Source organism: Chrysemys picta, chromosome 9, assembly GCF_011386835.1.
Source record: "Chrysemys picta bellii isolate R12L10 chromosome 9, ASM1138683v2, whole genome shotgun sequence".
Taxonomy (NCBI): domain Eukaryota; kingdom Metazoa; phylum Chordata; order Testudines; family Emydidae; genus Chrysemys; species Chrysemys picta.
In genome coordinates, this window is record NC_088799.1 from 55,007,993 (window position 1) to 55,029,950 (window position 21,958).

Sequence of the window (21,958 nt, forward strand, 5' to 3'; positions counted from 1 at the left end):
TGTCCTTTCCCTTTGGTTCTTGAAACCAGCAACCCAAGAATCACCAAAGTCCCAAAAGTCCAACAACCCCCCGAAGTCTCTGTCCCTGGTCAGTGCAGCCCCAGAGTTCAAGCGGGGGGGGGGGGGGGGGGGGGGGAAGGCATGCAGGGTGTTAAGGGGCACCGTACGTGATCCGAGGCCGACCGGCTGCCTCTCCGTGGGGTTCCGCCGCAGCCTTCTCCACGAGCTGCTCCCGCCGTCCACAAACGGCTCTGGCAGCTGCTCCACTCAGCTCACCAACCTGTGAGCCGCTCAGCTCTGCTCCACTTCAGCCGTTCCTTGGGCCGCTCCCACAAGGCTCCGCTCTGCTCTGCTCTCTGCTTCTCCAGCCGCTCCGCCCTGCTCACCGACGTGGGAGTCGCTCAGCTCCGCTCCAACCATCCCCGTGACGCGCCACTCTGCTAGCTGCTCCGCCAGCCGCTAGCAATATAGCTTCAGGCTCCCCCACTAGTTAACACAGTCTCACTGATCTCAGCTCTTAATAACTTCAGCTCTTTTGTGGGGGTGCCTATGCAAACCAGATCAGCCCCTGGAGTTCTTTTCCACACTTGCCATAATTCACCACCAGATGTCAGGGTAGAGCTCATCCTGACTCTACTTACACAGAGAACTAACTGTGATCTTTGGGAACTTGGCCCAAAATAGTATGGGGATTCGGGACGACTGGATAGGGAGCCTCTATTAACTTGTTAACCTGTATCAGGTCCTGGACCAACCGATACTGCCCATTAGGCTTAGGCACTCCCATTATTGGAGTGTTGTATGGGGACGTGCCTTCCCTGATCCACCCACACTGCAGAAACTTATGAATCAGAGGTTTTAACCCGATTCTAGTGGTCAGCTTAAGAGGGTATTGTCGAATTCGGACCGGGCTGCTTCCCTCCTTAAGGGAAATATGCACTGGTGAAGCATTCCGGGCCCGATCGACGCCTCCCTCCTCTGCCCAAACCTCAAGGTTAACCCCTGACAGCTGGCTCTCTTCATTCCTCCCCCAGCATTCCGGGAAGTGATTTCCAGCGCTTATCAGGGCCATCTGGTAATTGGAGGACTGCTGCTTAGGGAGTCTGACTTCCATAGTCCCTTTATCGAACGAGATTTCTGCCTGCAGTTTAGTAAGAATATCTTGTCCGAGCAGCGCGATGGGGCAAGAGGGGCTGCAAACGAACTGGTGGGAAATTTGACGGTCCCCTATTTTTACTGGGAGAGGCAAAGTTTTTTCCAGAGCTGTAGTTTGTCCCTCTATCCCCTGTACCATGGCACGTTCCCGAGCTCTATCTCGGGGAGCCTTACTAAGAGGGAGCAAGCTAAGGGTGGCCCCAGTGTCAATAAGGGCTTCAATTGGGCGGCCCTCCACATTAATTTTTACCGTGGGATCCAGGCTGGCAGCTTGCGCCGCCAGGAGGGGCCGCTGGGTCCCCTGGCTTCCCTATGGGGAAGATCCCTCCCCTGAATGTCCCGCACTGTTGTAGAGGATGGGAAGGGACAGGGTTTTATCTTTACGTTCCTTTCCCATGGCCTGTCGCCGGGGGCATTCATTCTTCCAGTGCCCCTCTTCCCTACAGATAGCGCACTGATTTCGACCCAGGTGGGGGCCCCGCCCCTTCCCTGGTGGCCCTGGCCGTTCCTTAACCTTGTCCCCCCTTTCCGCGTATCCTTCTCTTAGGGCCATGGCTAGAACGCGGGCCCCTTTCTTCCGCTCCTCATCATCCCTCTGATCATAAACCTTCATAGCTATTTCTAAAAGTTCCTCTATATTCTTGCCCGACGCCCCCTCCAATTTTTGCAACTTCTTTCTAATGTCCTCGTAGGACTGCCCAATGAAAAGGGGGATTAGCACCCGTTTCCTGTTGATATCCTCAGGATCGAGGTCTGTGTATCTTTTACAGGTATTACAAAGCCGTTCATAAAAGGCAGCTGGGTTCTCATTCTTTTCCTGTCTTATATTGTATAATTTGGCCCAATTTGGGGTTTTCCTGATGCAGCGTTTCATTCCCTGCACTATAGCCGTGGCGTATTGGCCGTGACGGGTCCGGCCTGCTGTGTCATAATGTGGCCAGTCAGGAGGGCTTTCAAGGCAGCCGCGCGGCCACGTTTCCCTCTATCTCAGCTACCCACTCGCGGGCCCTTGAGAGGACTAAACGCCTCTTTTCCACAGTTAATAGGGTATTAAGAGCGACCCTCATGTCGCCCCAGGTAGGGTTATGGGCCGTAATTAAGGTTTCAAACACTGCTGTTAGCGGGGCGGGATCTTCCGAGAACGGGGGATTCTGTTGTTTCTAATTATATAGATCACTAGTGGTAAAGGGAACATATACCATAGTGAGATTGCCCTCAGGGGCTATAGTTTCCCGCAGTGGACACAAATAATTCCGTTGCAGGGGCCCTTGGAGCACCGGGCCACCCTTGTCTGATGAGCGAATAAGGGTAAGCTTAGTTTCCCCAGGGTGATATTCAGATGACACGTTCCACCGCTTTTCGGTGTCCTGGTTTGTCACGGGGCCAGTCTTGCTCCTGGTGCGATCAGACACTGAGGAGCTCAGAGAGGTTGGAGGGGACTCCGGTTTGGAAGAGCCCTGGTGGCTTGGCTCACCCCTTTCAGCTGAGGCATTATCCTCAGAGATGGGGGGGGGGGGGGCTTTCAGTTGAGGGTGCCAGAACTGGGAGGCCAGGATACAAAGGGGGAGGGGGCATAGGATCAGGGGCAGAAGGAATCAGTCGGCGGACAAGATTTCTTAACAGGGGGACAGGATTTCCTAACAGGGGCACAGGCCATTAAGGTCTTAATAGTTTGTAATTTACATTTCTGTAACCATGGGGGAGGATTGGCTACGAGGCCCTGCCAAATATCTATATAGGGATATTGGTCACAATGCTATGTACTGCTTGTACAATTTCTGGTTTGAGTGTCCCTCCCTCGGGCCATTCCACCCCGAAGGTTGTCCATTCAAGAGTACAGAATCTCACAAGATTGTCTTTACATAATACAGCTCCATAATCAGCCTGGCGTCTAAACGCCTTCCAGTTATCCAGCATACACCCCAGGGGCGTACTGGAGAAGGTGCTTTGTCCGGACCCCATTATGCTTTACCCAGGGGTTTGTTCAAGACAGAGGTATCAAGGGGTTTTTAGGGATCTAGTTTTAACTCAGATATCCGCTGGGTCACAAGGTTCGGCTGACCCCCCCTTGCAGTCAAGATATCCTGGTCACCGGGTTTCCCCTCGCAGGAGTCTTGGGGCGGCTGAAGTCAGCTTAAGCCTCAGACCTGTCAGCGGCACTCACTCATCTTTTACACAGATCCCTTAATCAGTTACAATCTTGGTTTCCAACACACCATTAAGAGGAGAAACAAGATTACCCCTCCCACAAACAAGAGTAATCCCTGAGGCTGCTCCAAGTCCCAATAGTTGTTAAGAACGGCCCATGGACTGGTGGAGTTAGTGACGTTACTCATTGGCCGTTGGTTGCTTCCCCTTTAACCAAAAACACGACGACAATACACTTATAATACTACAACAATGTTAATATACCTTCCCTTATACGGGCTGCCTAGGGGATTTCCACCGTCCAACCCACACCTCGGGGGCGTTATTCCTCAAACCCAGGAGGTAAACGCACTTACCGCCCGAAGTGGCCGCGTCCGGCAGTCAGACTTCCCCTTCTTCTGAAGCCGTCTTGCTTCCGTGTCCTTCAGAGCTCTCTTTAGAGATCCGAGGCCCGAGCAAACCAACAGCTCGAGGTGGCCACTCCTCGGAATCGCCCTCGGCTGTCGGTCAGTGCCCTCTACAGGGAGAGAAGTCCCATCTGGGGTGCCATTGTTAGCCAAATGCGCTCGTTTCCCCCTGGAGCTGCCCAATTACCCCAAGGAGGCACAGGAGTCTAGAAGACGGCTTCAAGTTCTTTATTGATCAGTCAGCTGAGTGGGTGCTCCCCTCGGCTAGTGCCAGAGAGAGACACACCTTACAAGCGCAAAGCAGGCCTTTTTATACCCAGTAACAAACAACTTAACGTGCATACATTCTGCTAACCTATGGAATTTTTAAATTCCTTTCTAGGGGTAAATAGGATATATCTGTTGGACCTCCTTGATTGATTATTCTTCTGGGGGTCTTCAGGATGCATATGTCCGACTTCCTTGATTGATTGTCTTGCTATACATATATCCGGGAAACGGGGCTATGGCCATGGGGAAACAGCTGGGATAATAGGCGAGTAGTTCTCCTTTGCTCTAACACAAGGGAGAATAGTTTCTCCTCATCTCCCTTGCTGGCTTATGATGAAAATGGCTCTGTAGACTGTGACCCTTGTCTGTAGAGAGAGAGAAGGGTTAAGTGGAGGGTCACAGTGAGCCTCTGAGGCTAGCAAAATCGGTCAGGAAACGCAGGACCCATGGAGACGAGGACAGAGATTTGTCACAATATGCTTTTAAAGTGTGTATTAATATTTCAATTTCAATTTAAATTTCCAAACAGTCACTAAATTGGCATGTAACTAGTTCACAAAACTGGGGGTGGGTGGGTGTAGGGAAATCACTGCTCTCAGATCATCTCTGCTCCAGTTTGAATCAAGATTGTGAGCTTAAAATACAGCCTATCAAGAGGCCAAAGGACACTGATCAGCAGAAGACAGCGTTTAAAAGTGATGTAGTGATAGAATGACTTGACTACATCCCCATCCCTGGGCACCCTCAAACTTCTCAACTGTCCTGTAGGCACATGCTGTAGCTGCTGATTTTCCATGTACTTGGCACAGATACTTTATATACAGGCCCCCAAAAGCCAAAGGTCTGGGGCTATTTAGATCCAATGAGACGACGTGTGCATACACCTTTTAGATAACATCTGCTCCCTAATAGACTTAGTTCTGATTTCAATCTTCTGCTGCACACAGTTTTCCTTAGGGGGTTCGAGCACCATTGACAAAAGTTGAGTGAAATATTTTGCACAATTCATTTGGCTGAAGAGTGAAGATTTTGGAGAACTGAAACATTTTGCAAATTTATGCAGAATTCACCAAATCATTTTGGTTGGGGAAACCAAACTCCAAAAAGATCAAAGTTTTGTTCTCAACATTTTCTAAACAGTGTTTCAACGCAAAACAACTTTTACTTTCCAATTTTACTTCAATGTTATTGTTAAAGAAGGTTTAAAAACACCTTGACAATTAAATGAAATGTTTCCTTTCAGGTTGAACACAGCATTTTGAAATTAAATTTTTTCAACTTTTTTGGTTCACCAAAAGTTTAAAAAAAAAAGTGTTTCAGGTGAGCCACAAACTAATTTTTTTTTCTATTTTTTTTTATTTGTCCGGCAAACCTTAAGCCTAAATGTGCTTGCTTAGAAAGACCAATGTGGTCACTTATCTGTGGATTATTACACAGTTTATAGCCACTGAGCAGAAAGGCAAAGCAGCAGCATCCAGATCATTAATGAAGATGTTGAACAAAACCGTCCCAAGGACAGACCCCTGGGGCACTCCGCTTGATACCGGCTGCCAACTAGACATCGAGCCATTGATCACTACCCATTGAGCCCGATGATCTAGCCAGCTTTCTATCCACCTTATGGTCCATTCATCCAATCCATACTTCCTTAACTTGCTGGCAAGAATACTGTGGGAGACTGTATCAAAAGCTTTGTTAAAATCAAGGTATATCACGTCCACCACTTTCCCCATATCCACAGAGCCAGTTATCTCGTCATAGAAGGCAGTCAGGTTGGTCATAACTTGCCTTTGGTGAATCCATGTTGACTGTTCCTGATCACCTTCCTCTCCTCTAAGTGCTTCAAAATGGATTACTTCAGGACCTGCTCCATGATTTTTCTGGGGACAGAGGTGAGGCTGTAGTTCCCCAGATTCTCCTTCTTCCCTTTTTTAAACTCTGGGCTGGAGCTGAGCCTGGAGTGAGCCAGGCTGGCCAACAGCAAGACTCCGCCCCCCTTGCCACAGCCTGCTCCTCACACACTCCCTGGGATAGCACCAGCAAAAGTGTATTGTTCCCTCCAAACAGATTATCTCTAACTATGTGATGTATGATTGCTACACACAATGGCTGTCATTGGAAAACGGCTAAAATTATAATCTAACACTTCAAATTCTCAGGGGATTTCCTGATCCTGCTTGCCAGCTGTGGGCTCTTTAAGGAAACATGCAGTCTGGGTCTTTCAGCAGTCAGTTAAATGGGGGTGAGTTGTGCCTCTGTCTTACGGAGCAGCCTGCTTTATCTCGCTCTGGTTTTGGTTCTTGTATGTTAAGGTTCTGGATTTTAAGAAATAAAGTACAGTGACATTGCAACCTTCCAGAAAGAGTATTTTATCTAATTCCTCAGTGTGCGTGCTATGAATGTAACAGGAACAGAGCCCAGCACCCTTTGCACTAGGAGCTTGATTCTGCACCATCCACACTGATGGGAGAAGGACCAGGCCCCAAAGAAGAGAGATCTTTAGTTGTAAGCCTGAAACAAGCACTCAAAGGCTACATTGATGGTGACCATGTAAGAACCTAATGTGACAAAATGGCTGATGTTGGTATGGTGGGTCCCGCACTTTTCTTGGCAGGGGGCTAAGGCGCCACCCCTTGCTTCTGCTCTTTTTTGTACCAATAAAATAAAAACCAACAAGATCTTTTAAAAGGGGATGAGGCAAAATGCCATGTTTACTATGCTTTTTTGTATTCACAGTAAACAAGTAATCATAAATATTCTATCCCATGTACTCATACAAAATACTAAAAGAAGCAAAGCAAGTAGACAGTTATATTTACTACATTCCATTTACTCACACACACATACACATACAAGTTCTGCAAAGTTGTTATAGTTACCAGCCTAGAGGTTGCTCATGCCAAGTTACTGGCTGGGTAACCTGGACACGAGGGTGGAACGGAGTCTTTGTCAGATGCGCATCCGATGCTTCTGGAGGTGGTTGCAAAACCAGATTCAAAGTCCTTAGTCTTTAGGGTCTATTTTTATAGGAGTTTATTCCTATGGCAGTCTATGGAGGTGGCTTCATCATGCTGTTGCTGAATCAATCAGCAGATGGCACATCCATGATGGCTCTGTGATGGCTGCCACATGTTAACTTGTTCTTTGGTTTTTCCCATCCTTGGGGCTGTTGGGTGGATTCCAGTCTGCCCTCCGGGGGTCATCCGGTTATCTCCACTTAGTGTTCCATTCACATGCATTCCCTAGCTTTATCTCAACATATATCTCTTTTGACTTTAACCACTGTGACAGGGTCAGGCCAGATGGCTACAGGAGAGTGATCCTACTGGGATCCAGGAAGTGGGTGGGCTTTGGCTGCTAAAGGATCCCTCTTCCCCCCCCCCCCCCAGCCTAAGAGGGGGTCCACAGGACCTGAAGACCAAAAAATTATGGGGGACAACTAATAAAAGAACAGGGACAGAAGTGTGGTCAAAGGGTCAAACGAAGTGAACCAGACGGGGACACTGAGCAGAGAACCCCGGACAGCGCCCACTGCTCTTCCAAGGCATCAAGGGAGTCAGTGGACGCTGCCCAGAGGAACTCTGCCCAGATATGTGAACGGATGGAGGATCGGAAATAGGCCCCACAGTCACAGGAGACTCCATCGGCCAACCTCCTCACCCTGGTTTTATAGATGGCCAGTTTCGCCAGGGCCAGGAGGAGGTTGACCAGGAGATCCGGTGATTTCATGAGGCGATGGATAGTGAGTGCATAAATAAAAAGGTGAGGAGAAAAGTGCAACCAAAATCTTAACAAAATATCCGTGAGGAGCCGGAATAGGGGCTGCAGCCTGGCGCACTCTAGGTAAACATGCGCCAGGGTTTCCCTCATGCCGCAGAAGGGGCAGGTGTCTGGGATAGGGATAAACCGCGCCAAGTACACGCCCGTGTTCACGGCTCCGTGAAGGAGCTGCCAACTGATGTCCCCAGTGGGCTTCGGGATCAGAGTAGAATAAAGGCTGGCCCACCGGGGCTCCTCACCCTCCAGAGGTGGCAGAAGGTCCCGCCACTTCGTATCAGGGCGGGACGCGAGGGTGAGGACATGAAGAACATGGAGCACGAGCGTGTATAGATGTTTCCTTGGCGCGGTCCGGAACAGAACTGGCTGCAGATTCTGCAGCCGGCTCACGGCAAAGGGACTGGGGGGTGGCCCGGTTGGGTCCACGGGGCAGGGGCCTGATGAAAAAGTCTGGAGGGCTCGGATTGGGGGGTGGGCAGGGCGTGCCCTCTCACAGGATCCGGTCGAGATAGTCCCGAGCAGCGGGCAGCAAAGCGGCCCTCACCTCCTGAAGGACATGCTGGGAAGTACAAGGTCTGGAGAGCCCCATGCGCTGAGCAAGCGGCAAGGGATCCAGCCAGTCTCCCTGGTCGTAGTCCAGGAGGTCTCCGACTTTGGTGACTTCTGCTAGGACCAACCTCTGGCGCACCATGGGGGACTCCGCCACCTGCACACGGAGCTGGGGGTTGTGTAGTAGGGGCTCCGTGAGGAGATCTTCCCCCACGGTGGCCGCCACAGACCTACTCACTGAGAACAGTTTCCAGGTCTGGATGAGGTCCTAGTAGAAGACCGGCAGCCCGGAGAGGTCTCGTGGAAGACCTCTCGGATGGAGACAAAGGAGCTGCCGGTCATATCGGAGCCCTCGGAAGCGGCACAGGAAGGCGTGCGCCAATACGCTCCACGCCAGACTACCTGCACCATAAAGGAGCCTCTGCAGGGCCTGGAGGCGGAAGACATGGACCTGAGTGTGCAGACACTTCAGGCCCTGCCCTCCCTCCTCCAGGGGTAGATGGAGAACCCCCGCAGAGACCCAGTGCAGTCCTGACCAAAAGAACTCCAGAATCGACGTCCGGAGGTTGGCCAGGAAACCCAGGGCCGGGACCAGGGTGTTGAGCCGGTACCAGAGCATGGACAGGACTAGTTGATTGAGCACCAGTGCTCTCCCTTGAAGGGAGAGACACCGTAGCAGTCCTGTCCATTTCCGGAGCCGCTCCAACACCCTGCCCTCTAAACCTAGCCAGTTCTCCGGGGGAGACGGATGCGTGTCAGAAAGGTAAATGCCGAGATAGAGCAGCGGACCCGCGCTCCACCGGACGGCCTGAAGTGCGGGTGGGAGGGAGCTCGCCTGCCACCCGTCCCCTACCACCAGGCCAGAGCTCTTGACCCAGTTGACAGGGGTGGAGGAGGCTGCCGAATAGATGGTCTGGCAAGCCTCCACCCGCACCAAGTCACCCGGGTCCTGGACCACGAGGATCATGTCGTCGGCATATGCCGACAGGACCAGCCGCAGCTCCGGCTTCTGCAGCACCAACCCCGTCAACCTCCTATGGAGGAGACAGAGGAAGGGCTCGATCGCCAGAGCATACAGCTGGCCCGAGAGGGGGGACCCTTGACGTACTCCTTGCCCGAAGCTGACCGGTTCGGTCAGGGTCCAGTTAAGCCTGACCAAACACTCTGCGGAGGCGTACAGCACCTGGAGAAAACCCACAAACTGGGGCCCGAAGCCAAATGTTCGCAGAGTGCCCAGGAGATACCCGTGGTCCACCCTGTCAAACGCCTTCTCCTGATCCAGGGACAGGAGAGCGAACGACAGACCATCCTTACACCCGAGTTCCAAGAGGTCCTGGACCAGATACAAGTTGTCGAAGATGGGGCGGCCCGGGATGGTGTAGGTCTGATCTGGCTGGATCACGTCCACCAGCACGGACCCTAGCTGCAGCGAGATGGCCTTCGCTACAACTTTATAGTCCGTGCTGAGGAGCGAGATGGGACGCCAATTCCGTAAATCGCGGAGGTCCCCCTTCTTCGGCAATAAGGCGAGCACGGCTCGCCTGCACAAAAGAGGGAGGACCCCGCCCTGCAAGGACTCGGCCCAGACGGTGACAAGGTCCGGGCCGAGGACGTCCCAAAACATGCGGTAGAACTCCACGGTCAGCCCATCCATGCCCGGAGATTTATTGGTGGGCATGCGGTGGAGGGCATCCGAGAACTCGGCCAGAGTGAGAGGCAGCTCCAGCCGGTCTCAGTCGCCCGTGCTGACCGTCGGGAGTTCATCCCAGAGCATTCTGCAAGCGTTAGAATCGGTTGGATCCGGGGAGAAAAGGCCTACGTAGAAGGCCCTGGCCCTCCCACACATCTTCGACGGATCCGTGAGGGGGGTGCCGTCCTCTGCTAGAAGGCAGGTGACGTGCTTCTCGGCCCCCCTCTTTTTCTCCAGGGCGTAGAAGAAGTGGGAGCAGTCCCGTTCATCAAGGGTGACGTTAATGTCCCCGCCTAGGACCAGGCACTCACGAGGATCCAAGGTGCCGAGGAAGCCTGCTGATAAAAACGCAACCTCTCCGATGTCGGGGCACAAACGTTGAAGAGATTGACCACAAGCCCCTCGATGCAGACTGGGAGGTGCAGTAGGCAGCCCAGCACAGCCTCGGCAACCCCCAGCACCTCGGGCTGTAGGTCGGGGGAGAACAGGGTCGCCACTCCAGCCGTACGAACTGTGAGGTGGCTAAAATAGACCCTGTCCCCCCACTCCAGCCGCCAGCTAGCTTCAGCAGCTGGATCCGTATGGGTCTCCTGCAGCAAGATCACAGAGTACCCCGCATCCTGAAGGAAAGAGCACCTGGTTCCTGCGGAGACCCATCCTACAGCCCCAGGTGTTCAATGCTGCAAAGATGATCGGTGCCATAAGGAGGGCTGGGGGGGATCCTCGCCGGCAGAGATGCCCACGGCCTCCGTCGGGTCGTGCAACAATCCGTGACCTACGCCGTGGGCGATTAAGGAGTCTCGGAAGAGGCGGACCCAATGGTAGACCGCGGCGGCCTGCCTTCCAGTCCTCTTACCCTCCCCCAGGAGGGCCCTTGCGGCCTGGAGGATCTGATGGAAATCCCCCCCATCGCTGTAGTGCAAGCTGTACCTTGCTGCGGGAGCCACGGACGTCCTCAAGGAACTCCCGTAGCTCCTCTCTCAGCATATGGGGGGTGGGGTTACCGATCTATGGCTTTCCCCCAGTGGGGCCCCTGTCACAGCCCCGGGGCGCACCGAGACAGGCAAGCAGGGGGCAGACCCTCGACGTGGCGTCCGATGGGCTGGTGCCACGTGGCCCACCGCAGACCCTGGCTCAATGGGGGGCGGCAGAGGGAAGATAGCAGCCCCTGGTGGGTCGGGACAGGGAAAAACAAAGGCCGCTCCTTGGGGGTCATCCTCTGGGATATGGAAGGAGATAGCCCCAGGGGCGTCAATAGCATCACGGGAAGTGGAGGGGACAGGGACAGGGTCGGTGTCAGGGACAGGGGCAGGGCCAGAGTCAGGAATAGGGACAGGGGAAGGGGCGATAGTGGGATCGGGGGCCCCAGCAGCCAGGGCACTGGGTGGGGGAGGTGGCACCCCACAACTGGGCTCAGGGATTTGCAGGGAGGGAGGTGGGCCCTCGGCGATGCCGGGCTCGTGCTCCAAGGCAGATGGTAAGGCCACAGCATCCGTAGGTGGAGAATCAACGATGGGGTCCCCACCCAGGAAGGAGGTCAGCTGCCTTGCAGCCACAAGGGAGTCCCCTGGCAACTCGGGTCCCAGCCGTATGGCACTGGCCATCGCCTCAAGAGGCTCGGCGGCCGCTAGCAGGGTGCCATCTGCGGCCGGGTTGGTGGAAGAATCCAGGAGCTCCTCGGAGGCGGGAGCGGAAGCAGTGGATAAGGGGACAGAACACGGAGAAAGGGGGGCCGAGGTGAGGTCGCTCAGATCAAGGCCCGCTGGCAGAGGGTCGTCCTCCCCCTGGGTAACCGGGGTCAGACCCAAGGCCTCGATCTCCTCATAAATGGAGGGGAGATCACCTTCCACCACCCCAGGGCTCTCCCCTCTAGCACCCGAATCGACGTTTGCCTTGATGCTTGCAGGGGCTTCAGATTGTAAGGGGGTGAGAGGGGCCCCATCAGGGGCTTCCATAGGAAGGGACTCTGGAGGAGGGGCGATGTTACCTTCCAGTGCTGCCACGGCGTCCCCAGCCGGCACCATTGAATGGGAATCGACAGGGGGCAAAGTGGAAGGCTCAGCATCGGTGACTCCCTTCCTGGTCTTCCGGGGGGCTACCGCATCAGATGGGAGGAGCGGAGCTCGAGCCTTCCGCTTGCCCCGCTTCCCCTGTACTAAGGACCAGCCCTCCATGGCATCATCCGGGGGCTGGCTAACAGGGGTCGGGCCAGGGAGCAAGGGTGAAGGCTCAGGGACCCGGAGAGGTAAAGGTGGGGCAGCATGTAGGAGGGAAGAATCCCCTTGGGGCGGGCTCTCTGCTATGCCCGGCAGTATCCCTACCTCACCCTCCTCCACAGCCCCCACCAGATCGCAGGCGGCAGAGGCGGGGCCCTCCCGCTCGTCTGGGCGCACTGGGGGAGATACCCCTTGGACCCGAGCGGGAGTGTTGGTGGGCTGGAAAGGAGGAGGGGCGGCTTCGGGTGCCGGGCAGCCAGGGGTGCCGGGGATGACAGGGCCGGCGCCCTGCAAGGGCTTGGGGGTCCCGGATGCCCCTCCATGCCGGGCCAAGGGGCAGTCCCTCCGGACATGTCCTATTGCCCGGCAGAAGTAGCACCGGGCCTCCCCCATCGAATAATGCACCCGGTAGCGGGCCCCCTAGTAGGGGACCAAGAAGGACCCCTCGAGCGCCTCATCGTCACGCGCCGCCAGCGGCAGTTGTAACTGTACCTGCCGGCGGAACGAGAGGACATGACAGAGGGCCGGGTCTTTGCAGCCCAATGGGAGAGGGCTGACCACAGAGATCGGGCTCCCCAGGGTAGAGAGGGCAGGTAACAGGGCGGCATTAGGGAGGAAGGGAGGGACAGAGGTCAGGACCAGTCGGGCGCCCAGGTCTTCTAGCGGCTCCAGGGGGGACGAACACGCCCCCCACCACCAGACCCTTCTCCACTGCCTCCTGGGCCTCCAATGCTAGAAAGATGACAAACTTTCCCTACATCTTGGAGGCTGCCACAATGGCCATGGGCCCCACCACCCTTGCCAATGCCCACACGTAGGTCTCCATGTGGGGCGAGGCGGGTACCAGGAGGCAACGGACGCCGTGCTTCCTGGTCAAGGTTGGGAAGGGGCCTCGGCCACTATAGATGGTAGCAGAGGTGGTGGTCGGTTGAGATGATGATGCAGCAGCAGGTGGGGGGGCCACCGCCACCTGAGCATATGCCCTGGGGACCGGGGGAGGGACACCCACAGAGCTGGTGGAGGGAACAGCGGGGAGGGACGCCGCGGCCGGTGGCGGGGCCGCGGCAGTGGGGGCAGCCCCCGCCATGGAGGGCCTGGCCTTTTGGGCGGGGCCTTTACCCTTCTTCATACCCTGGCCCTTCCTCCAGGCTAGAGGGCAGCAGGAGAATGATCGAAAGCAGAGATCTATTAGTCCCAGATTAAGGCGATCCCTTTTCCCTGGGTAAGGTAACAGGGGTAGTTCCAGAACAATCAGGAACTTTCTGGAAACAATTAAAGCAGACAGGCTGATTAGAACACCTGCAGCTAATCAAGAAGCTGCTAGAATCAATTAAGGCAGGCTAATCAGGGCACCTGGGTTTAAAAAGGAGCTCACTTCCTTTTGTGATGCGTGTGTGAGGAGCTGGGAGCAAGAGGTGCAAGGAGCTGAGAGTGAGAGGCTGTGCTGCTGGAGGACTGAGGAGTACAAGCATTATCAGACACCAGGAGGAAGGTCCTGTGGTGAGGATAAAGAAGGTGTTTGGAGGTGGCCATGGGGAAGTAGCCCAGGGAGTTGTGGCTGTCATGCAGCTGTTACAGGAAGCACTATAGACAGCTGCAATCCACAGGGCCCTGGGCTGGAACCCGGAGTAGAGGGCGGGCCAAGGTTCCCCCCAACCCTCCAAACTCCTGATTAGACACAGGAGGAGTTGACCCGGATGGTGGGTTCCACCAGAGGGGAAGATCTCTGAGGGAAGCAAATCCGCCAATAAGCGCAGGACCCACCAAGGTAGAGGAGGAACTTTGTCACACCACTCTTTGGGTATAATGAAACTGCTAAACTCCCTTACTATATAACATACATAAAAACCAAGATAAAAAACGCAAGAAGGGTGAAAGTCTCTGTGTTGTTCCGAGAAACAGTTGCAAGGTCTTATCTTTTCTGAGATAAGGATGTGCTGACACAATTAGCAGTTTGGCCTTGTAAACTGCTCACAGGGAGAAGAAGAAAAATGCCTTCTAATTAACACTACTTTGGGATATCTAAACTATGGGGGGGGGGGGTTACATTCAATCCATCTACCATACATCTCCTTATGGCATTAATACAGAAAGCATACAGAAATCCTTTGGTATAGTCCGACATCTTAGGGTGCCAAGGGCCCCACTAGTGGCCCGACTAGGTGGTAGAGGAGGAAAACGGGGGAGCGGTCTGGGTTTGCTCCTCACTCTGAGCCCCAGCCCCTCTCAACCCCTGCGGGTTTCTTACCCTCTTCTCCCTTGGGTAGGGTTACCCTCGGTCCTTAATGCTGGGGGAGGGAGTCTCCCTTCCTTCAGTTCCTCAGCAACACACCTCCAAACTCCAGTCCTCTCTCCTTATTCGCACAGCCTGACTGCCTGAAGCAGGGGGTTTTATTAGGTTCCTGACAGGGCCTGAATTGACTACTGGTGCTCCAATTAACCTGTAGCAACCCTCCCTAGTCTGTAGTCTACAGGTGTGACATTCCCCTCTGGTGTTATCTGGACCGGTGATCTGCTAGGTCACTCCAATCCTTGACTCTGCAAGCCAGCTTACCCTGCTCTGCTGTGAGAACCCCCACTCCTGGGCTGGTCACACACAGCCTTTAGCATGTAAGCTGCTCCTTGGATTGTGCAACCGAATGACACTAGCCAATATCTCCGGTCCCAGACGCAACCTTAGGAACCTCCAACTTGCAGAGTACAGTTATGCCCGCTAGACACAGCAAGCTTATATGAGTTTGTCAATTTAACAAAGAAATTGATATGTACTAGGCTTGTTATCCCAAGGAGAGTCTCTGACATGCTTCAAACCAAACACACTGCTTCAGATAGAATAAAAAAACACATTTATTAATTACAAAGATAGATTTTAAGTGATTATAAGTCAAAGCATAAGAAGTCAGATTTGGTCCAATGAAATAAAAGCAAAACACATTCTAAGCTGATCTTAAGAATTTCAATGCCCTTACAAACTGAGATGCTTCTCACCACAGGCTGGCTGGTTGCTTTTCAGCCAGGCTCTCCCCTTTGATCAGCGCTTCAGTCACTTGGTGTGGTGTCTGTAGATGGAGGTGGAAGGGAGAGGAAGAGCATGGCAAATGTCTCTCCCTTTTATCATGTTCTTTCTTCCCTCTTGGCTTTGCCCCCCCCCTTCAGAGTCAGGTGAGCATTACCTCATCATAGTCTCAAACTGATCAAGGGAATGGGGTGACTCACTTGAGAGTCCAACAGATCCTTTGCTATTGCCTAGCCCAGTGTCCTTTGTTCCTGTGAGGCTGGGTTGGGTTTGTCCCATACATGCCCTGATGAGGTGTGACCTGCCCCTCTGCTCTTGGAGAGTTTTGCCTGGGGTTTTTTTAAGCCATGAGGACACATTCTCAGCCTCATAACTATATACATGAAATTACAACCTATAACACCACTATAACAACAATGCTCAATGCATCATGAGCCTTCCAAAGACACCCGATATGACAAACTTTGCATTAAATACCACACAATCATATTATAAGGATGAATATGGGGCTGTAGGTGTTCCCCCAAGGTACATATCGTCACAACAGAGAACCACGCCTTCATTAGCCTCGGGCTTATATATCTCCCCTCTACCACTCTCCCACTGCTCCCTGGCCCTCCTGTATCACACTAGATATGCTATTCTCCTCAGACTAAACCAGCCACTAGCGAAAGACATGATCACACTCATCAAGCCAGTGTATTATGTTTGCCTCTAGTAAGACGAAGCTCACTCTTGAGCATGTGGGGTCCACAGTAGTCCCAGTCCTGTGTGAACCAGCCCAACTGATCCTGAGGGGAAGGTCAATCCAGAAAGAGCCAGAGGAAATCTGCACCTACTTTGCAGTGGGATTCAGGTAGCTGCTTGAGATTCATGCAAAACCTCCTCCTTGGTTTGGTGCAGGGGTATATGCAACCCCACAGTGATGTCTGCCACTTCTGCTCAGTATGGTACTAACCACAGAGGATACTTTTCACCCACATTGGAGGTTTGAAGCATGTGCAGGGCCTCAGCCCCACTCCTGATGTCATGCTCATTGGCCCAGAGGGCCAGAATCACTGTGGGGCGAGCTGGCTGGCTCTGCTTCAGAAAGATGCTAGACCAGTGGTGGGCAACATGCGGCCCACAAGCTGCATGCGGCCCATCAGGGTAAGCTGATTACGGGCCGTAAGACATTTTGTGGATGTTAACCGTCAGGGCCGGCTTTAGGCCGATTCCACCGATTCCCCTGAATTGGGCCCCGCCCCTAAGAGGGCCCCACACAGCGTCTCTGCCTAAAGCAAAGCTCTGTGGCTCTCCCGGAAGCAGCAGCTGTTGCTGCTAGGCAACGAGAGATGCTGGCGGGGGGGAGCTGAGGCAGAGGCAGCGGGGGCTGTTGCAGGTCAGGAGGGGAGGAGAAGGCACATGTGCTTTGCAGCCTTCCCCTCCCCTCCCCCCAGCACTCACCTGGAGGAGACACCGAGGGGGCTTCCGGTCCGGTGGGAGACAGGAATCTCTGCAGTGGACCTCACTCACCTTAGCAGCTGCTGGGGCTTCGGTCGGTGAGTGTTTGACCCCGTGATTCCCCCTAGGTTTGTAATATTGGGTTGGTTTTGTGGTTTTCGGTGGTGTTGCTGTTTGAGGGTGAGTTTGTGCCTGCCTGTGTCTGTTTCAAAACTAAACTCGGGATCATGTAACCCAGGAAGAAAGCCCCGATCCAGTACTTAGTGCTGTGAATTCCAGGTGAGAGAGAGGGAGGTTTGGAGGAGGAAATCAAATACATCAAGAGGGGAGAATGCGAAAGGTCTGCAACACGGCAGGCTGAGACTTTTATCTCTCCCTTCTCCCCCGAGAGAGGGGAAACTGAGGCACGGAGTGATCTGATTCCCCTCCCTAAATTATTTTGCAAAGGAGGGGGACGGGGGCTCCTATCCAAACTAGTTCCCTTCCCATCAACTCTGCTTCCCCTGCTGCAAGACCACTGTAGGGGCTGAATATTTCCATTAAACTCTGGCTCCTTTGTTTGCCCTGCAACAATAAAATAGACCGGCTTGGCGGGGAGGAATATCCCCCCCCCAAGCTGTGTGAACATTAAGGTTTTTTTGGGGGGGGCACGATAATATTCCGGATCGATCAAATGCCCAGCTCAGCTTTCTAGCCATCCAGCAGCTCTAGGGCAGGGAAGGAAGGTGCTCTTGGTGCAGAGTGGTCACAACACAGGGGTGAATTTAGCGGGGGGGGGGGGGGGGTCCGGTTGAAATCCCACCCAATGCAGCCACACAGAATCGCTGGCAGCGCTAGGAGAGGCCAGGAGTGGAAGCAGGTGGCCCGGGGGTGGGGGGACATTTGCCCTCAGTCCTGGGCTCTGGGATGGACTAGGCTGGGTGGGTGGTGGGTTCAGTCTAGTCTTCCAGCCTGTTGCGCTCGCTGGGGTGTGTGGTTTTCATCTGGCTCCACCGAAAAGATCAAACAAGCCCAGTAGAAAAGGGGGGTGAGAGAGGCGGGAAGGGGTTTGTAAGGGGTTAAAGTGACCCATCAACGAAAGAGTAAAACCAGAGTTTGACTGGGTTTCCCCCCAGCCACCACTCCTGCAAACACTGGGCAAGAGGCAGCCCCATCCCCCACCGAGGCTTTGGTGAGGGGCAGCAGGGGAGGAAGGAAGCCACATGTGATGGCAGCCCCCTCCCCCCCCAGCACCCACCACCCACCACCCCCTCTCCGGCCCCCAAACTCTGTCCCAGAGCCTGCACCCACCCCTCCGCACTCCCTCCCAGAGCCTGCACCCCTCCACCCATCCTGCACCCCACACCGTGCCCCAGCCCGGAGCCTGCATCCAAACTCTGTCCCACTCAGCCCTGGGCAAAGCTCTCCTTGGCTGGCTCCCAGCCCCTCTCCAAGGGTTGCAGCTGTCTGGAAGTGCCTGTCTTCCACACCTTCCTCATTCACACCTCATTCATTCATTCAACAGGTCAATTGATTACAAAGTGGGGGAAGAACTTATTCTACTTCTAGCAAAAAGACATTTTTCTTTTACCTTAATTATACTACCTTAGGGGCCAGCTATAACATTACCAAGGTTCAATACAAAGTCATATAAAAGTTATACAAAAATGCATAATGCAGAGATTTATCTTCAACTGCACTGATTGACTGCTGTGTGCAGTAATATAGTGACCCCTGGGTCTTTGAATGAGGCTTTATACTTGGGGCGGGGGGGCGAGCGGGTGGGCAAGCGGTGGGTGGGCAAAGAGGCAAGCAGTGAGCCAGCAGGGGTTCTAAGGGCGGGCATGGGGGTTTCTGGCGGGGGAGGGAGAAGGTGAAAGGAGGCAAGTGGTGGGTGGGGGACTGACTAGGAGGGACCCAGCAAGCCAGCGGGGGGCTAGGGAGTGAAGAGGGGTGTAATAGTGGGGCCGAGCGGGGAGGGGTCGGGTCCTATTTTACTGCTGTGATCTGGTCACCCTATGTCACCCCCCACCCCCAAACCTTCCTTTTCTTCCTTTTTGGCCCACAGCTGTTTCGGCGGGGCGGCGCTGGGGAAGCAGAGTTTGTTTCCGTGGGCTGGGAGGCGCTGGGGGGGGGGAGGAGGGCACAATTTTATATTAATAAGGAAATATTTTATAAATTTTAATAAAATAAACATTATTGAAGAAAATCAGTTGTACAACTATCAAAACATGAATTATTTTCCTAATATGAAGTGAAAATCAGCTAATTAATATATAATTTTGTTATTATTTATATAGTCATGGAAAGTAAATAATACATGGAAGAAATGAAAGGGTTCTTTTTAAGTGGCTTTTTTTTTAGTCATCCCTGCTGGGGCCCCCGTCAAAACTGTTCGAATTGGGCCCCGCACTTCCTAAAGCCGGCCCTGTTGACTGTCCACAGGCATGGCTCCCCGCAGCTCCCAGTGGCTGCAGTTCACCTTTCCTGGCCACCGCTTCCCACAGCTCCCATTAGCTGGGAACAGCGAACCGCAGCCACTGGGAGCTGCGGGGGGCCATGCCTGTGGACAGTCAATGTCCGCAAAATGTCTCGCAGCCCACAATCAGCTTACACTGATGGGCCGCATGTGGCCTGTGGGCCACAGGTTGCCCACCACTGTGCTAAACTATGCTTTTCCCTGTGAGAAGTCTCTGCCATGCTGGATTAAACAAGACGACAAGGCCCTGGCTTTGCATGTTCACTGTTAAATTGAAACTAACTTAATAAATCAGGTTAAAACACGGTATCTTCAGCTCAATTTAAAAACCTGGCAATATAGAATTTTAGAACTCTCCAAGGGCTCAGTCAGGGCAGGGTGCGGAGCGCTCAGGCCCTGATCTTACAAAACACTCGTGCAGAGATGAAGTCAGTGAAACAGTTCATGTGCTTAAAGTCAAGCATGTGCTGAAGGGCTTTGACGGTGCAAGACCAGGGTGCTCAGCACCTTGCAGGATCCCTTCAGAACATTTTGTGAAATTGCAAAGTGAAAACAAAACCTGAATTAAGCTTAGTAACATGTTCTAAACACTCCAATGACCAGCCTGAGAGACAGAGCACTTCATGACAGAATGTGCAACTTCCCTTTGTAAATTCCTTTCCCCTACGGAGAAATACCCTGTTTGCAGTGTGGTTGTAGCCATGCTGATTCCAGGGTATTAAGAGACAATGTAGGTGTGGTAATATATTTTATTCGACCAACTTCTGTTGGTGAGAGAGACAAGCTTTGGAGCCACACAGACCTCTGGTCTGGCTCTGTGTAGCTCGAAAGCTTTTCACTTCCACCAACAGAAGTTGATACAATAAGAGATATTACTTCAGGTTTCAGAGTAGCAGCCGTGTTAGTCTGTATCCGCAAAAAGAAGAACAGGAGTACTTGCAGCACCTTAGAGACTAACAAATTTATTAGAGCATAAGCTTTCATGGACTACAGCCCACTTCTTCGGATGCATATAGAATGGAACATAGATTGAGAAGATATATATACACACATACAGAGAGCATAAACAGGTGGGAGTTGTCTTACCAACTCTGAGAGGCCAATTAATTAAGAGAAAAAAACTTTTGAAGTGATAATCAAGCTAGCCCAGTACAGACAGTTAAGGAGTGTGAGAGTGAGTGTGAGTGTGCGGGTGGCTATATTACAACAGAAAAACTTCAAAAACAGACTCCAACGAGAGACTGCTGAGCTAGAATTGATATGCAAACTAGACACAATCAACTCCGGTTTGAATAAGGACTGGGAATGGCTGAGCCATTACAAACATTGAATCTATCTCCCCTTGTAAGTATTCTCACACTCCTTAACTGTCTGTACTGGGCTAGCTTGATTATCACTTCAAAAGTTTTTTTCTCTTAATTAATTGGCCTCTCAGAGTTGGTAAGACAACTCCCACCTGTTTATGCTCTCTGTATATGTGTGTATATATATCTCCTCAATATATGTTCCATTCTATATGCATCCGAAGAAGTGGGCTGTAGTCCACGAAAGCTTATGCTCTAATAAATTTGTTAGTCTCTAAGGTGCCACAAGTACTCCTGTTCTTCTTTTTGCAGATATTACTTCACCCACCTCGTCTCTGTGAAATACTTTGGCATTCCTGGCTCATTAAAGCGTTCTCATTCTGAGAGTCACTGATAACATGGGCTGTTTTGTGGGATCTCTAGTAAAGCCATGGCAGAGAATGAGGCACTTGGAGATGTCTTTAATGAACCAAGAAATGATGTGATTTCACAGGGTATGTCTACACTACGAAATTAGTTCGAATTTATAGAAGCCGGTTTTATTGAAATCGGTTGTATACAGCCGATTGTGTGTGTCCACACATAAAATGCTCTAGGTGCTCTAGTCGGCGGACCGCGTCCACAGTACGAGGCTAGCGTCGACTTCCGGAGCATTGCACTATGGGTAGCTATCCGACAGCTATCCCACAGTTCCCGCAGTCTCCGCCGCCCCTTGGAATTCTGGGTTGAGATCCCAATGCCCGGATGATGCAAAACAGTGTCGCGGGCGGTTCTGGGTACATGTCGTCAGGCCCTTCCCCCCCCCCCCCCGTCACAGCAACGGCAGACAATAGATTCGCGCCTTTTTACCTGGGTTACCTGTGCAGACAACATGGAGCCCGCTCAGCTCAGCTGAGCTCACCGTCACCATATGTCCTCTGGGTGCCGGCAGACGTGGGACTGCATTGCTACACAGCAGCAGCTGCTAACTGCCTTTTGGCGGTAGACGGTGCAGTAGACTGGTAGCTTTCATCGGCGATCTGGGTGCTGGCAGTTGTGGGGATTGCCTTTTGGCAGTAGATGGTGTATTACGACTGTTAACCGTCCTATTACAAGTCGGGTCATTGCACGTTAGCAGAGTCTTCCCCGAGCACCCGATTGTGCAATAGGCCTGAAGACCATCGTCATACACTAACTGCCAAGCGCCCAGTATTTGCTGCCAAGCACCCAGAAAGATGCCGAGGGCTATCAGTCATGCTGCACCGTCGTCTTAAGATGTAAAAAATAGATTTGCTCTGTATTCATTTGCTTCCCCCTCCCTCCGTCAAATCAACGGCCTGCTAAACCCAGGGTTTTCAGTTTAATCTTTGGGGGGACCATTCTGTGTGACAGTTGTTTGTGTTTCTCCCTGATGCACAGCCACCGTTCTTGATTTTAATTCCCTGTACCTGTACGCCATGTCGTCACTCGGCCCTCCCTCCCTCCCGTCCTCCCTCCTTCTCCTGGTCCATCAGATACTAGTTTCGCGCCTTTTTTCTGACCAGGC

The 21,958-nt window shown here is 52.9% G+C and overlaps 1 protein-coding gene and 1 long non-coding RNA gene across 2 annotated transcripts in view; one reads left to right on the forward strand and one right to left on the reverse strand.

The window, feature by feature from the left end:
• Positions 1–7,709, reverse strand: part of GAL3ST2 (galactose-3-O-sulfotransferase 2) — a 53,969-nt gene extending 46,260 nt beyond the window's left edge. The window contains exons 1-2 of the mRNA XM_008177437.4: positions 7,641–7,709; positions 1,659–1,849 (exon numbers count right to left, since the gene is read on the reverse strand). Of these exons, the coding sequence (XP_008175659.4) occupies positions 1,659–1,849; positions 7,641–7,709 (260 nt within the window). The remainder of the gene's footprint in view (positions 1–1,658; positions 1,850–7,640) is intronic.
• An 8,865-nt stretch (positions 7,710–16,574) lies between these two features.
• LOC135973519 (uncharacterized) overlaps positions 16,575–21,958 on the forward strand; it is a 33,751-nt gene continuing 28,367 nt past the window's right edge. Inside the window, exon 1 of the long non-coding RNA XR_010590398.1 lies at positions 16,575–16,769. This is a non-coding gene — a long non-coding RNA (uncharacterized LOC135973519). The remainder of the gene's footprint in view (positions 16,770–21,958) is intronic.